Source organism: Desmodus rotundus, chromosome 3 (assembly GCF_022682495.2).
Source record: "Desmodus rotundus isolate HL8 chromosome 3, HLdesRot8A.1, whole genome shotgun sequence".
Classification (NCBI taxonomy): Eukaryota; Metazoa; Chordata; class Mammalia; order Chiroptera; family Phyllostomidae; genus Desmodus; species Desmodus rotundus.
In genome coordinates, this window is record NC_071389.1 from 20,016,397 (window position 1) to 20,033,032 (window position 16,636).

Here is a 16,636-nt window from a genome sequence, read left to right on the forward strand (position 1 = left end):
TTTCCTACTCGCCTGCCTCAGAGGCCGCTTCGTTTCATCTTTCCCATCAAGCCCCGCGCGAGCACCGGCTATTGATTGGCTGCGAGGAGCAGGCGGCTCTGCCGGCAGCGGTTACCCAGGGTTTCCGGTGCGAGACCAGAGCGGGCGAGGCCATCAGGACGTCGGTGGTGGGGTCCGTACCCCGAAGACTAAAGGGACAAGGCTATCAGGGGGTCTGTATTCCTGAGCGCTTGTCGCCCAGCAGGGAGAATCACACAGATTACACACGGGGGCTCAGGCCGTGGGGGCAGGGCTGAGGCTTGTGCGCATGCGCGGGCGGCCCGAGGGCGGGCGGCGCCCGCGGTGGGAGGGCGCGCGGAGTGTAGGTGGCTGTGCGCGCGAAGGTAGGGGGGACCCACGTGGAACCCGGGAGGCGGGGGAGGGACCGGGAAGTGAGCGTTCCGCCACGTCAGTCACCGGCCACGAGCCAATCCCAAGCTCAGCGGATCCTGAGGGGGCCGCATTGTGCCGGGAAGAGGCTGCAGGAAAAAGGAGGCCTTTCCTCCTCCGCTCTTGGAACAGCTCCCCAAAAACCTGCTAGGGCACACCAGGCTCCCCTGACCCGCCAGAGACCGGGAGAACCGTTGGTTCCCTCCGGGGAAAACCGGCCAGTTTGTTTTAAGAAGCTTTGTGCATTCGGTACCGGGATTTCTTTTCCAGGCTGAGAATTTCGAAGTCTGGAAAATAGCGAGAGTGCTTGTTTCTGTAGGATCTGCTCCTCACCTGACATTGCAGACCACAATGAAGAACCAAGACAAAAAGAATGGGGCTGCCAAACAATCCGGCAACACTTCCAACCCAAAAAGCCACCCGGGGCAAGCGGAAGCAGGAACAGAGGGAGCCCAGGGGCTGCCGAACCAGTCGGCCTCTGCGACAGAAGCTGAAGGTTCCACCAGCCAGGCTCCGGGGAATACCGAGGGTGTGTGCCAGCTCGGCTTTTCCAGCGGGCGAGGGGAGGAGTTTGTGGTGTGCCAGTCTAGCTCCTGGAGTTAGAGGGCCTTTTTTACCCAGAAAGAAGAAAATGTAGAATGAGGGGACGACAGTGTGGAGTGTGAGATCCCCACCGTGTCCTAGGGATGACGGGATTAAATAGGGTGGCAGTCAAATGAGACATCAAACTGCAAGTCCAGGTTAGGAATACCTCACGCTTTATACTTGAGGCATTTCTGGAACTTTTTTAATATCAAGAAATGATTTTCCTGGGGAGAAGGGGATTGGCTAGACAATGAGGTCCTGCTGCATGCCATCTCTGCGTGCTGGATGCTTTATTTACTTGGTCTCATATTTACAACAAACATAGTTGTGTGGTAATGGGAAATAGTCATGTCATTTTATTGGTAAATAAACTGAGGCTTTAAAAAGTTAGGCAACACTTAACCCAAACCAGTTGGGCTTGAAAAATCCCTACCAGTGATATAACCATCTTATTTTGCACCCTGCCCCTCATCCTCTCCTGCAGTAGGAGCACAAGCCAAAACTGCCCAGTCTGGGGCCCTCCGTGATGTCTCTGAGGAGCTAAGCCGCCAGCTGGAAGATATCCTGAGTACATACTGCGTGGACAACAATCAGGGCGGCCCAGGTGAAGATGGTGCACAGGGTGAGCCTGCTGAACTTGAAGATGCAGAGAAGTCCCGGACCTATGCCACAAGGAATGGGGAGCCTGAGCCAGAGACTCCAGTAGTCAATGGTGAGAAGGAGACCTCCAAGGGGGAGCCAGGCACAAACGAGATCCGAGCAAGTGATGAGATGGGAGACCGAGACCACCGAAGGCCACAGGAGAAGAAGAAAGCCAAGGGTCTGGGTGAGCAGAGGGCCGCAGCTGGTGAGGGGAGGGAGTTTGGATCTGACACTCCTTGGGCTTGCCTGCTCTGCTAGGATTCAGAGCAAACCCTGCTTCCCAGAGCAGTGTGTCCCACTGGTTTAATCACAGCCAGGGCATGGGGCCGTAGCACAGAGGTGTGTGTGTTCACTGCACAATGGCCTCTGGCCTTGGGAGCAAGTGAGAACCGAAATCCAGCCTGCTGTCTTGAGAAAATGGAAAGCAGGGGGTCTAGCGAACTCCTGTGCCAGCCAGCACCATTTCTAATCTGTGCAACCTTGGGCAAGGCCTTTCTCCTCCCTGGTCCCTATTTGTCACTTCTCTGCAGTAAGAGAATTGGACTAGACCAGGGTCGGAAGCTCAGATAAGCCAAGCTAGCCAAGAGAGTCGTCCAAAGGGTTGACTGCCACTTGGTCCAAGCAAGTTGACAGCATGCAAAACTACAGGCTTAGTCTAGCCTTCCTCTTTTTTTCTTTTTTTTTTTTAAGAAGAGCCAAAGTTATGTGCAATTTGGTCTCCACACTGATCTCTCGGAGCCTCCCAGGCTTGCCACTTCAGAAGCCTGGCGCTGTGCTATGTGTGTGGCCCTCCAGGGAGACAGAAGAATCTGACTCAGGCGCAGGCAGTGGGCGAAAGTCATTTGGGGGAGGGTGGAGGTAGGGGGGTAGTGTGTCTTAAAGAATCAACGTTAAGTGGTATTATACCCATGCCTTAGTGCCTGCTCACCCACCCCCTGTCATCCTAAGTTAAAGAAAGTTCTTTTGTTTGTTTTTAATTTTAGGATTAAATATTGGAAGGTATATTCATTTGAAAGTTCCCTGTTTGGCTACCTCTGGATAAAGTAGTTCTAAAGGAGACCTATTCCTTTTTGCATTCTTCCTCTTACAGAAGGGCCTTAATTACATTGAACAGTAGTGGTGAATTCACAGGTGGGGCACTTATTAAACCTGTTGGCAGAGCAGGCAGGTTTTTTTCTCCCATTTCTGGTGCTAACCAAGGAGATTCCACAGAGGTTCAGTCATTCATTTAGTGAGTGTTTGTCGAGCATGTCCTCTGTGATGGGCACTAGGGGCAGCAGCGGGCTACGGTGATAGGCAGAATTGAGTTGGTCTCAGCCCTCAAGGAGCACAGACTAGCAGGGAAGGCAGCCAGTTCAAGCAGATGTAAAGTATGATAGGGGAGGGCTGTCTCAGGGTGGAAGAGAATGGGCCCAGGCCTGGAAGGCACTTCCAGAGAAGGGGGTACATGGTACATGCCACATGCCTTTGCTCCCTGTACTTTGCAGGAAAGGAGATTACTTTACTGATGCAGACGTTGAATACGCTGAGTACCCCAGAGGAGAAGCTGGCAGCTCTGTGCAAGAAGTATGCTGAACTGGTCAGTTCTCCCCGTTCTCCTTACACCGTCTCTGCCTTGGAAAGTCAGCACGCCACCCAGCGTGGGGTTGAGGGTACAGGGGCAGATGGGTGGCTTAATTCCCGTTCAACTTCTTTGAGCCTTTTCCTCATCTCACTTGAGGGTCAAGTCCCAGCCAGCCTCTTCCAGGCTGACAGTAAGAGGAGAAATTTCGCATTCCAGTGGTAGAGACCTAGTTGCTTGCCTAAGCCCCACATACCATGTCACACCTCTCCCCTTGTTCTTCAATATGCATCTCCCCAAATATGGAAATGCCCCGTGCCACCATCACACTTAATAAAATGAATCACGTAATATTCTCTTAACACCCAGTCCACAGTTAAATTCCCCAGTTGTTTAAAAATGTCACGTTTGACCGAGTCGGGGGCCAGAGGAGATCCATGTGTGCCACTGGGTGGTTATGACATTTTTTCCCTTGTTACTCCGAAGCAGTTTTCATCCTCCTGCCCTGCTCTTTTTCCTACAACATTGACTTACCGCAGATCAGCTCTCCTGTAGAGCACCCTCCTTTCTCGCTTTGTGGTGGCATTTCAGTTGTCCGTTTACCTCCTTAAAGAGGAAGTTAGCTCTAGAAGCTTGGTCCAAATCAGGTTCAAGTGTTTTGACAAGAATTCTTTGTGGGTGGATCACTGGAAAAACAGTGTAGTCGTTCCCCGTCAGAGTTTGAATTAACAGATTCATCCACTGAAGGTTATTGCCTAATTACTTAATTTTAAATCCTTTCATTCCATTCACATTTAGTAGCTGGAATTCTCCTGTAAGGAACTTTTCTCATCCATAAAATGGGGCAAATCATGCCTGCCTAATGGGTTATTATGATGCTTAAGTAAAGCAAAGGATATGAAAAAGATACCGCTCTTTCAGAATGATCCAGCCATGGAAAGATCGATGGTGGCAGAAGAGAGGAGGAAGTGAGTTGCTAGAATGATGTTCTTGAGTAGGTGAGAGGAGATGGGGTCCGTTACACCAGGAGAGGGATTGGCCGTGCTGAAAAGCAGGGCCAGGTCCTCGCAACGAGAGGACAGGTGCAGGTGGGCTGGCAGGTGTGGAGCTTGTGCCCTGCTCCTCTGGTTGCTTCTGTGTCCTCAAGGGAAGTGGAAATGGTCATTTTTGCCGGGGCGGGGGAGATCTGAAGACAAGGATGAAATAGTTGCCTGTAAGAATGCGAATAACATGAGAAATGTAGTAGAGCTGCTAGGCAGGCCAGGGGCAGTGGTGGTCGTGAATTTTAAAGTGAGGTTCTTTAAGCAAGGGCTGCTTCAGGGCCACCAGTGCAGGGTAAGCAGGAAGTTGATACACTAGGTTTGGGATTTTTCTGGAAGAGAGGGACAAAAGAGTTGAGGGCTTAAGGAATCTAAGCTGGGTAAGAAGGTAAGTAATTATTATTTAAAGGAAAGTGAAAGGCCCTGACCAGCATGGCTCAGTGGATTGAGCATCTTCCTGCAAGGCAAAAGGTCACCAGTTCGATTTCCGGTCCGGGAACCTGCCTGGGTTGTGGGCCCGGTCTCTGGCTGGGGGCTTGTGAGAAGCAACCCATCGATGTTTCTCTCCTTCTCTTTCTTCCCCACCCCTCATCCACCCTTCTCTGAAAAATAAATCTTTTTTAAAAAAATAAAAATAAAAGCAATTGAAAGGCTGGTTGGGTCAGTGGATTAAAGGTCCAGTAGGGCAGTAGGTCTTCTGGGACCACAGGTAGTGGTTAGAGGGGATGAGCTGGGAAGATAGGTAGTGGTGCTGGCTTGGGGTGGAACCCTGGAGGTGTGTGTGTGCTGGGCGCGGAGACGGTGGCCGATCGGAATGTGGCTGGTCTGCATCTGGGTGTGCTGTCAGTATAAGATACGCACCGGGTTTAACAGACCTAAGGAAAAGGAAGACTGTAAAATATATCAAAAATTTTTACATTGATTACAGATTGAAATTATAATATTTAGATGTTAATTTCACTTTTCTTCTTTTTTTTTTTTTTACTTTTTTAATGTGGCCACTAGGCAACTGTAATTGCACACTTGAGTTGTGTTCTGTCTACTGTACAGCATGAGCAGGCTCATGGGAGATGGAGCCAAGCTAGGAGAGGATGGGGACTGAGGGGCAGTTAAGGACTATGAGGCCAGGGAGTCAGAAGGATTGCCTGTCAATAATGAATGAAAAGGCCGAGATGATAATAGGAGTCGTGTTGAAGACAGAAATGGTGCACCAGTGCTAAAAGTCTTGGAGGAGGGAGTGATGGGGTCTGTTGAGCACACAGAGGGGTAGCAGGTGGTCTCATCTGAGGGGCCTGAGTGTCTCCAGAGTTGGGGGAATGCAGTGGTCTGAGAGTCCTGAGAGCTTTGTCCCTGGGTCAGGGCTGGGAGGAAAGCGGGGGTCTGCTGGCTGCATAACTCTGCTGGCCTTGTCAGAGTGTCCATCTCTGTATCCTTGAGGTAAGGGCCCTTGGGTTATTGCCAAGAGCATGTGGAGCACCTCCACAGTGTCCGGCCCGAGCTGTTACAGCTGGAGTCAGGGAAGATGGTCAGGTCAGCTCAGGACACCCTGGATCGCCATGGGGAGAGCCTCACAGGGCACTTACTGCCCTCCTATCCCCAGCTGGAGGAGCACCGGAACTCCCAGAAGCAGATGAAGCTCCTGCAAAAGAAGCAGAGCCAGCTGGTGCAGGAGAAGGACCACCTGCGCGGAGAGCATAGCAAGGCCGTCCTGGCCCGCAGCAAGCTCGAGAGCCTGTGCCGGGAGTTGCAGCGCCACAACCGATCCCTCAAGGTAGCCTGCCTGGGCCCTGAGTCAGCTGGCTCCCTTGACTTCCACTCTCTCGTGGCTCTCCTCTTAAAAACTAGCACAGGCGTCCAGTGTGGAAATAGGTTTCCCTAGTAACACCCTGCCTTAGCAAGCACTATTTGGAACCGTTTGACATGTACTTGTATTAGGTAAGGTAAAGGCCAAGGGGCAGCCCTGGCTGGTGTGGCTCAGTGGATTAAGCGCCGGCCTGCAAACCAAAAGATTGCTAGTTCGGTTCCTGGTCAGGGCTCATGTCTGGGTTGCAGACTGGGTCCTCAGTTGGGGACTTGCAAGAGGCAACAGAGCAATGATTCTCTCCTACTCTTTCACCCTCCCTTCCCCTCTCTCTGAAAATAAATAAATAAAACCTTTGGGGGGGGTAGTGGCTAAGGAGCAAAGAGAACCCAGAGTATAGGCCTTCGGGAGTTCTCAATTCCATCACAGTCCCCAGGTAATCTGGAGTCCAGCGCCAACCCGCAGCTCTTCTCCCAAAGTTGGTCAGTCAAGAATGTGGGCCCTTTATCCTGTTATAGGGTGGGGCCACTCTGGTTAAAGCCTGGTCACTGCTGTGACCTCCAGGTCATTTTTGCACATATATCCTTTATGTATTTCTCATACAATTTGGAACAGTAATGTATGGTATTTTATAGTTTGCTTTCCTTGTTTTTAGTTTGTCTCTTAAAATGTTACAATTTTAATATAAATCTGATGTAAGGGGGTTCAAAGGTGACAGAAGCATAACAAATCAAAATAATAGTCACCCACTGTTGTAAACCCCAGTGCCCAGCAGAAAGCATTGGAGCGGAAACCTAAAGTGCAACCTTTTCACTTTCCTGCCTACATATAAAGTCTTACGTACAGTTTTTTAAATGAAAGTATTATACATGTATTCCATGTTCTCTGCCATATCCTCACTTGACACAGTGCCTTATCTTTCCCTGCCAGTTTATATAGGGGTGTCTCATTCTTTTTAACAACATCATTGTATGGATATATTATATTTCATAAGTGTCCTAATTTAGGTATTTAGGCATTTTCATTTTCCGTATTAAATATGGAGAGCTACAGTGAAAATTCTTGTTACGTATGTGCCTGGCTAATTATATAGAATTTATCTATAGGATAAATCTCATCAGTGAAGTGTCTGGGTCAAAGAGTGTACAAATTTTAAATTTTAATAGATTTTCCCAGGCTGCCTTCCCACTAACAGTGTCTGGGTGCCTATTCTGCACGGCCTCGTCAACCCTGGGTATTACTGAATCTTAACTACTTGGTTGGGGGTGGAAGGGTCAAAGATGAAGCACATTAAATGAGACTTAATAGGTCTGGAAGAACAGGCTTCAGGAGATCCAAAGTTCTTTAGAATGGCACTTATATGTCTGCCTGCATTTTTCTAGGGAGAGAGTCTCTCACTTGATGTCACCTGAGATACAGAAGGGTCCATTAGGAGCCCCACTGCATGACATCTTGGAGCCTGTGGCTACTCCTCACTTGAGAGCGGGGAGGGCTGTTGACAGATCATTCTGGGCTAGTCGGGGGAGCCTTGTAAGGCTGATGGCTGGGGAACAATAGATGGTGGAACAAGGGCTGACTTCTCTTCTCAGGAAGAAGGTGTGCAGCGGGCCCGGGAGGAAGAGGAGAAACGCAAGGAGGTGACCTCCCACTTCCAGGTGACGCTGAATGACATTCAGCTGCAGATGGAGCAGCACAATGAACGCAATTCCAAGCTGCGCCAGGAGAACATGGAGCTGGCCGAGAGGCTCAAGAAGCTGATTGAGCAGTATGAGCTTCGAGAGGAGGTGAGGTGTGCGGACAGCCGCTGTAGCCAGGAGAGTGGGAGGTTCTGGGTGTGTGGCAGGCACCGGGACAGCGCTCTCCAGGCTTCCTTCCATTCCCCCCCTCTTCCTCCTCCTTCCTTGGCAGGGAGCAAAGTTGTGCGTCCTCGTGTAGACAAGGAATTGAGGTAAGGAAGAGAGAATGGCCCAGAGCCACACAACCACAGATCCACAGTGTCTGTCCTAAATGCTAAGGCCAGGTATCTTGTAGAATTAGAACTGTCCTCATGTTGGAATGGAGATACGTTCACGTTCTGTGTATTACACAGCACAACCCCAGCCAGGCCTTGCTTGTGGCAGCACCCCCAAATCAGACACGTTAATATTTATGCAATTTCAGAGTCTACGCACCTAGATCATAATTAGCCATACACAGGTACAAGTCAGGTTTGTCGGCCACCTTTGACAATTTCAGTTTCAGAATTGTTTAGATTTTGAAATCACAAGGGAGGAGCAGGACCTCTGGTCATTGATCAACTCCAAAGGCTACATCTTCTTGATCTCTTGCTGCTCTGCTGCCCCTATCCCCACAAAGGGCAGGATGTCACTGCCTTGGCTGGCATTGGCTGCTTCCCAGGACACTTCAATCACTCTCTTTGGGTCCCCATGTGACAGTCACTTGTCTGTTCTGGGCCTCTGTTTCCTTGTCATGAAAAGGGAGACTGGCAGCTACCTTACAGCTCCAGACCAGGTTGCCTCCTAGGCCCTGGGGATGTGGTGACAGATAGGTGATGAGTGGGCCAGGCGGGAGCCTGCCTTCTTGGGCTCGCAGTCCAGTGTGGCAGTCATTGTGTGCAGGGCCTAGAGGGTCGTCCCCTGACCCACCCCATCTTTTCCTATACTTTGTTCTCTGGGAACAGGGCTGCTTGTGATGCATCTGGTTTGAGACGAATTGGTTTGGTTCTTGTCCCTTAGCACTGAGACACATGGAGGCTTCCTGAGCCACCGCATAGAGAGGCACCTACTTCAAGAATCTGAGGACTCTCTCCCTCTCCTGCCACCCCCCACCCCCACTTCACCCCAGGGCAAACAATAAGATTTGGTACTGCCTGCAGAGGTAGAAGTACAGGCGCCCAGGCCCTGTGCTCCTCATTTACACCCTGCCCCCCCATCAGAATCAGGCACTGCCATCCTGTCCTCTCTGAGCCTCTGGACTTCAGATCATGGGCAACTGAAATTCATCACGTCTCAAACTGGACACATCCCCAAGCCACCTTCCCTTTCTGATTCAAAAAATACATACAATTCCCACATCCCGCTTTTCAGTTGCTTTTACCTTTGAAGTAGCACTTGAGTCCACCACCTTTGCCCTGTCTCTGTTCTCTCGCCCTGTCCCGGTTCCCAGGGCTCCTCCCACAGTTCGGACAGCCACTCCCCGGGATAGCAAATCTTCACCTATAGGTAGAGCAGAGCTCTGCCAGTAGAGCTGAGCTGTTGTGTCAGCAGAGGTGTCATGTTTGCCCTTTTTTCCCCACTTACGAGGGAGGCAGGCTACAAAAGTGAGGTTGTCAGCCGATGGATTGATCTTTCTTGGGGCTAGCGATTTAAATATTTTTTGCTTGGCTTCCTGGGAGCTGATTTCATCCACAAACCCCTGTGCTCACCCAGGGCTGACTCAGTGGAAGAGAAATAAGGTGAGGTTGGGAAGCAGACTCTCCAGGGACTTGGGGCCCACATCCTACAGTGCACACGGGAGTCCAGCACATCGGATTGAGATGGAAGGCTGGGCAGGGTGTCTGTAGCCACTGGGCCTCCCTGAGAAAGGGAGCTCCTGACGGGTGGACCCTCCCACCATGCTTTCCTGCAGCATATCGACAAAGTCTTCAAACACAAGGACCTGCAGCAGCAGCTGGTGGACGCCAAGCTCCAGCAGGCCCAGGAGATGCTGAAGGAGGCAGAGGAGAGGCACCAGCGGGAGAAGGATTTTGTGAGGCTCAGGCCCTGGGAGTGGGGGGTCTTGGAAGAGGTGGGTTGGGTTCTGGCTTAGCTCATAGTCAGGTTTATATGGGAAAGGTTGCTGCCTGGCCAGATCAGGGCACTGCTTCCTCAGATACCAGTCAGGGAGCAGGAAGCCTCTGTGGGTTCTGATGTGTATGGCAACACACACACACACACAGTCCCTTGGAGCTTCTGACAGGGTCTGGTGTCCTGTCTTGGAAATAGCTCCTCAAAGAGGCAGTGGAGTCCCAGAGGATGTGCGAGCTGATGAAGCAACAGGAGACCCACCTGAAGCAGCAGGTGAGACCATATATCCTGACCTTGTGCCTCCAAGTTCCCCTCACTGGGCCCCATCCTGGGGGAGCAAAATGGGACCCTCATTCTAGGACTACCTTGACTGCTGTGTGACCTTGCTGAGTCTTCGTTCCCTCTGGCCCCACCCAGCACCTGTGCGGTGGTGACCAGGTGGCTAGGTGAGCTCGAAGGACTTCATTCCTAGTCAGAAGTATTGTGCTGCTTTCAAGGAGGTGGAGAAAGATGGTGGATTTTAATTCTATAAACTATACTTAATTCCAGAAAAAACATTTGAAAACAAACAGGCTGGTGTATCTCTCCACACCATGCCCCTCTCCTTTCTTGGAAAGTGAATAAAAACTTTACTCTGTTTAAAAAAAAGGAAAGAAAGAGAAAACAAAGCAAGAAAACAAACAGAGAGGCAAAATGTGTCACCCCAAACTCTCCTTTCTAGGCTTCTGTAAAGGAAAAGGGCATCTCAGTGAAACTGTTGGGTCAGAGGGCCAAGGGTGGGCCTGAGTCTGTTGATGAGAAGTGCCCGCGAGGGAAGTCCGGTCTTACCTGTGGGCTTCTTTCTTACCCAGCTCGCCCTGTACACGGAGAAGTTTGAAGAGTTCCAGAACACTCTTTCCAAAAGCAGTGAGGTGTTCACGACATTCAAGCAGGAGATGGAAAAGGTAGCGCTGGCCCCGGGCCGGGTGTGGCTCTAGAGGCACAAGCGGCACCCTTCCGAACGGGCGCCTCACAGGGGCTGTTCTCAGCCCCAGTGTGATCCGGGCTGTGAGGAAGGGTCGCAGCCTTTGCTCCCTGTCAAGGACGTGTCGGTGGTGTGTGCACCTTCCAGGTTTTCCTGGAGGAGGGGCTATCTTGTCGTTTCCTATTAGGAGCAGTGGACATTTAACTTGAGAGGTCCTAAGGTAGCCCAGACAGCAGTGCTGTCCTGTAATGCCTTGCTTGCCCCCATGGGACCATTCCCCACCTTGGGGACACAGATGCAGATAGTCTTGTGCCCTGACCATTTTCTCTGCCTATCATTTCACCCAGATGACTAAGAAGATCAAAAAGCTGGAGAAAGAAACGACCATGTACCGGTCCCGGTGGGAGAGCAGCAACAAGGCCCTGCTGGAGATGGCTGAAGAGGTGGGCCGCGTGCACTCTGCAGCCAGGGGCGGGGGGGTGCCGTTACCGAGTGTTGGGTTGTTTTCTGTAGTTTAGGTGATTGACACAGCTAGCATGAGGTGGGGCCAGGTACATTTGTCTCAGTCTAGGGCATGGCCAGCTCTCCACAGGCGAGGTGGTGAGGCCAGTCACAGGCCGACACTGGAAGCAACAAGTAAACTGGAGGAAGGAATGAAGGAGCAGGGAAAACAAGGGGTGCCAGTGATGCATGCGGTGTGTATGCAGTGGCCCTGGTCATTTGGTTCTGTGGCTTGAGATGTAGGAGAATAACCCGGTGCTGGGGCATCTACTGCAGCCAGACCTGCTGAATGTCTTTGATATGCCCTTTCATCGAACCTTCCCTCGAGACCTGTGAGGTTGATGTTAGTAGACCAGTTTAACAGATAGAGATTCTCTCAAAAGCCAAATACTTTACCTAGATCATCTGGTGGATAAAGGGAGGAATATATTGTCTCTAAGCCATACCCCTCCCTTACACCACACTGTCCTCAACTGACAGCTGGGTCTTGGCGTAAACCAGGGCTGTTTACCTGAAAGGAGCCACTTTGGACTCCAGTCTGTTCCCAGAGTTATTAAAGTGTGAATGTTTTCTACCAAGTGGCAGTGTTAGGTGCAGGGTTGATGGCAGGACATTGAAGGGCTCCCTTTTCTCCCTAGAAAACACTCCGGGACAAAGAGCTGGAGGGCCTGCAGGTGAAAATCCAGCGGCTGGAGAAGCTGTGCCGGGCGCTGCAGACAGAGCGCAATGACCTGAACAAGAGGGTCCAGGACCTGAGTGCTGGTGGCCAGGGCCCCCTCACCGACAGCAGCCCCGAACAAAGGCCAGAGGCTGCCACTGCCTCCAAGGAGCAGGGTGGCGAGGGGTCCAGGGCCCAAGCACCTAGCTCCCCAGGAGCCACAGAAGCTCCTTGCTGCCCTGGAACACCAAGCACAGAAGCATCAGGCCAAACAGGGCCCCAGGAGCCAGCCACCTCCACCGCCTAGGGAGCCTGGCCCTGGGGGCATGCTGGGAAGGGAGAGCGACCCAGCCAGGCCTGTCCTGTGCGAGGCTCCCACTGCTAAGCAGTTCAGTGCTGAGGTCCAGGGTGCTCTGACCGCGCTGGCATCTGACACTTTGCAGTTTTGGATTTTGTGGGTCAGTTTTACGTACATAGGATGCGCAAGGCCTCATACATTTATATCTGTAAGTGTAAAAGAGGCTTGCATTGAGGTGGGGTGTGTACAGATGAACTCAGTGGCTCTTCTGTGAGCTGAAGAGTCTTAAAGAGGAGCTGTCATCTGTAGCCGCCTTCACAGTGACCTGGCAGGACAACTGGAACGTTTTCCTGCCTGAGTTGAGGCTCAGACCCCTCCCTCCCTGCCCTTCAGGGATCATAACAAGTGACACACCCAGGCCTTGACTGTGTTTCTCTTGTTAGCGGGGCTTGGGCAGCTCTGGCTCTCCTAGCTCTCCTGGGAGCTTCTTTGCTGTTCTTAACCTGGAGGGGGTCCCCAGGCAGAGTCTTGGCAGGGCACTCAGAGCTGGTGATCAAACCACTTTCCTGCCCAGGACAGGGACCTGGAGAATGTTTCTGTGCAGGATGGTGTGCTGATAGGGAGCCCCCTGGGCACCGCTTCTCCTGCCCGCTGGCAGTGGCAGGACCAGGCCAGTGATGCTTCTCAGTAGCCTTATCATTCACAGGTGCCTCTAGCCTGCACAAATGATTGACGAGAGATCACCCAAAGGATTCTTTCTGAAGGTGTTTTGGTTTTGGTTTTTGTTGCACGTGACAGTGTTTGTGTTGAGGACCTTCAGAGTGAGAAGTGCTCTGTCAGTGGTGCCTGGGTTCCTGTCCTCTGGTGACCCCCACCCTCCCCACCCCACCTGGCACCTCTGTCGTGTTGGTGCTTAGGTTTCCCATCTGATGGAATCAAACTGTAGCAAGAGAAAGGAAAGGGCTTCTGATGATCTTACCACAAGCGTCTGTATGGGTCTCACCGCCAGTTCCCATCACCGCTGTCTCCATGCAGCAGTTGCTGCGCCCCATGGGATCAACCGTCCCCACTGGCTGTATGAGTCTGTTTCTGCTTCCTGCCCCCCGCCCCAGTGTGCAGTCCTTGAGGTTTGCTCTGGTTCCGTTGTCCAGGGAAGATCTGAGGTGTGTCCTTGACACCCCACTTCTTGTGTGGGAGTCCCAGCTCTCATCTGACAACTGAAGGGTAAGAATGAGGCTTAGCAATTGACTGAACCCCAGAAATCCACAAAATGGCTACAGATATTTGCGTCAGTCCTTATCCCATACCCCATACTCCCCACCCCTTACATGTTCCTCTGTACTCTGAAAGTTCTGCTGGCTGCACACTTGCCTCGGGTATTAGCCAGTCTTTGAATAGAGTAGTTTTCTGGAGCAGCATAGTCTTGGGTTAGGAAGCAAGGCTCTGCTGGTATAGGGGTGCTATATACCCCACCTCCATTTTCATCCAGACCCTTTCATCTTCCAAAACTAGCCCACTCTTTCAGCCCTAAAATCCCTCTCATAAAATAGGTTCATGAAGAGCGTTAAGTACTCCTAAACTGTGTTCTGACTTAGACCAGAGATGGCTAATGCAAGGTACACTATTTCTTCTCTGCCGCCATAGTAGGTACCACTAATCTGCTTTGGAGTATTTCCTGCTCCTTCCTGGTATTTCTTCATTTCTCATGGTTCACTCAGCAGCCAGTGTAAGTGCTGAGACCCGTTTACTATCCCTGGCTATGATACTGCTCTCCTGTGGAGAGAGAAATGTTTCCTATGGTCTTTCCCTCTGAAATGCCTGTGTCTAGAATGGTCCCTGTACATGCCTCTTCCTGTTCCAGTAAGGCTCCAGCCCCCAACCTCTGCCAGGCTGAGTTATACAAGAGCCACAGCCCCATACAGGGTTTGCTGAGCTATAGAAAGGGAAGAGGCAGAAGCTCCTGCCTACCCCCTTTAAAGATCAGGTAGGCCTGCAGTGGCCCACGCGATTCCCTGCCTATTTCAGCTACCTCTTAAAAGCCTATGGGAGTTAGTGGGGCAGGGGCTGTTGGAACCCAGGGTGGCGGGGTGGGAACTCAGCACAGCAGCCCTCTGAAACCAAGTCTAGCTTTGCAAAGTGGCCCCAGCTGAGCTTAACGGGTCAGAAATAATAGGCCCTGGGCAGGGTAGATAGCACCTTACTCTCAGCTCTGGGCATCCTGGCCAGGCATGGATGGGGACCCCATTCCTCTAACGCCATTGACCAAATCTTAATCACTACAGCTGCTTAGCTTGCTCTGCTTTCCAAAGTCAGCCCAGGTACCTGGGTGCTACCCACGCAGGCCAGGAGCCTGGGCCAGATGCAGGGGAGGTGGCCTATCTGAAGGCCAGTGCCTTCCTCACTGGGGTGAGTCCCGTGCACATGACCTCAGTTCTAGGACCAAGAGCTGTTCTGGTTTCTTAGACTGCTGGCTTTTCTTCCAGGGGCCCAGAGCCCTTGTCTCTGCTGAGAGTGATTTGTGCTCAGCACCATGTTGGCTGAGAGCTTCATGTGCACCAACCAGACTGAGAGGTGTCGCAGCACTTTTGTTTTTTATTTGTTTTCTGTGAGGTTTTTGGACCACAGGCCAGGCTCAGGCACTTTTCTGTAGGAGAATGTTATGTCTGTAAAGATGGTTATTTTCCCTCTCCTCCCCCCTCATCATGGTGGCCCTGCTGAGGGCTGACCAAGAGGCCAGTGGGGCTGCCCTGGTGTCTGTTGGGGAGGGCTGAGGCCTGCCCAGCTGATTCTCCAGCTGCTCCCACCGTGCACAGTACAGAGGGTCACCCTGGGGACAGCCGGGCACCTGCCTGGGGGAGGGGTGCTGCCATCTGTTCCTATAACTGCTTCCCTCCTGGCCCAACTTGACCTCCCAGGTTTGTTTGAAGCTGTGCTGATAGCTTTTTTTTGGGGGGGGGGGGCCCTCATTTTGGTATTCACGACAGCCAGGGATTTGATTTTGATGTATTTTAAACCACAAATAAAAAAGTCAGTTGCCTTATTGTTTCTCTTCTGACTTTTGTGGTCATTTGGTGCTTCTGGATTCATCCAGTTATCACTGATTTGCTGGACCTGCTGCCAAGCCTCTGGCTGTGCAGATACCTATGTAGGAGCACCAGAGGTGATTTTCACTCAGTCAAAACTTGTCCCTGCCCCCTGGGGGCTCACGGGCTGGTGAGGGAAAAGGAGCTCTGAGATGTAAAAAGCATGGTGGTGCTGTGCGAGCAGAGGAAGGAAGCCCAGTACCTTTCAGCAAGGGAATAGGCGTGGATACCAGGAAGGGCCTGTGGTTCAAATGGCAGGTGGAAGTTCTTTTAGTAACTGGTCCGCCTAGTAATGCAGGTGCACTGGAGCGTGGTGGAGGCGATGAGGCAGGGGCCAGATAAATCACCAAGAGCCTATGTGCCAGGTGAAGAAATTTGGGCTAGATCCAGAGGGCAGGGGGTCAGGTAGGGTCCAGGAGGAAGGCAAAAGGCAAGGACAGCAGAGATCTAGGCATACACCAACTGAGGTCCAAATTGGGGTGAGTGGACATCACTACTCTCTGGGGCAGCATGTTCTGGCCCTGGCCCACTAGGGACCTCCAGGTTCCTTTGATTTGGGCCATTCCTTGACAAGACCACATTCTGCATGCAGTTCTTAAGAATAAACTTGACTTCTTGCCCTGATCAGGTAGCTCAGTTGGTTATAGCTTTGTCTGGGTCCCTGGCCAGGGCACACAGAAGCAGCAACCAATGAGTGCATAAACAAATGGAATGACAAATTCTCTCGCTCTCAAATCAATTTTTTTTAATGAACTGGCTTCTTATACACTCCTATTCAGCCACCCCCAGCCTAGGTATAAAAGTTGAGGCTCCCGTGTGGCAGACATCCTGGATGCCTCACTCGGCACCCTGTTCTCTCTGCAGCTTGGGCTAGTCTGGCACAAAGGACCATACGTGAATGGCCAACAAAGGACAGACGAAAGTGTCCCTTCCAGGCCTCCACAGGCAGACGTGTCCACACTGGCTGTGACAGTCTCCACAGAGCTGCCCCTTCCAGTCAGGGTCCTAATACATTGATATTTTTCTGTGCTGGCCACACTGTTTCCAAAGGTCCTTGGGAGGAGGTCAAAGGAGGCCTCCACAGGCCTGGAGCTCTGAGCAAAGCAACTCCAAGCATCTCTTTACCTTAGAGGTGCTCCTGGACCCTCTGCCACTATCCTAGAAGACCCCTGGTGCCACTTGCTACCAGTTCTGGTAGGGGAGGAGAGCGGCTTCCAAGTGTTCTCTCTGCTTAGGCAGGCCCGTCCCTCAGATCCCTGCTCACTGAAAAAGCACTCGGTTAACGTCCC

At 51.7% G+C, this 16,636-nt stretch overlaps 1 protein-coding gene across 4 annotated transcripts; it reads left to right on the forward strand.

Annotated features, from left to right (window-relative positions):
• The first annotated feature begins 61 nt into the window (after positions 1 to 61).
• TXLNA (taxilin alpha) lies at positions 62 to 15,309 on the forward strand. 4 transcript variants are annotated; one of them, XM_024554508.3, is made up of 11 exons: positions 62 to 212; positions 700 to 958; positions 1,499 to 1,840; positions 3,144 to 3,235; positions 5,858 to 6,028; positions 7,648 to 7,842; positions 9,686 to 9,805; positions 10,042 to 10,116; positions 10,695 to 10,787; positions 11,155 to 11,250; positions 11,947 to 15,309. In XM_024554508.3, the coding sequence occupies exons 2-11, from the start codon at positions 781 to 783 to the stop codon at positions 12,271 to 12,273; spliced, it is 1,689 nt and encodes a 562-aa protein (XP_024410276.2). In that variant the 5' UTR covers positions 62 to 212; positions 700 to 780; the 3' UTR covers positions 12,274 to 15,309. The 4 variants fall into 4 exon arrangements, with proteins under 4 accessions (XP_024410276.2, XP_024410275.2, XP_045046708.2 ...); XM_024554507.3 differs by having other exon boundaries at positions 64 to 212; positions 749 to 958; XM_045190773.2 differs by having other exon boundaries at positions 64 to 212; positions 749 to 958; positions 1,502 to 1,840.
• Positions 15,310 to 16,636: the final 1,327 nt, after the last annotated feature.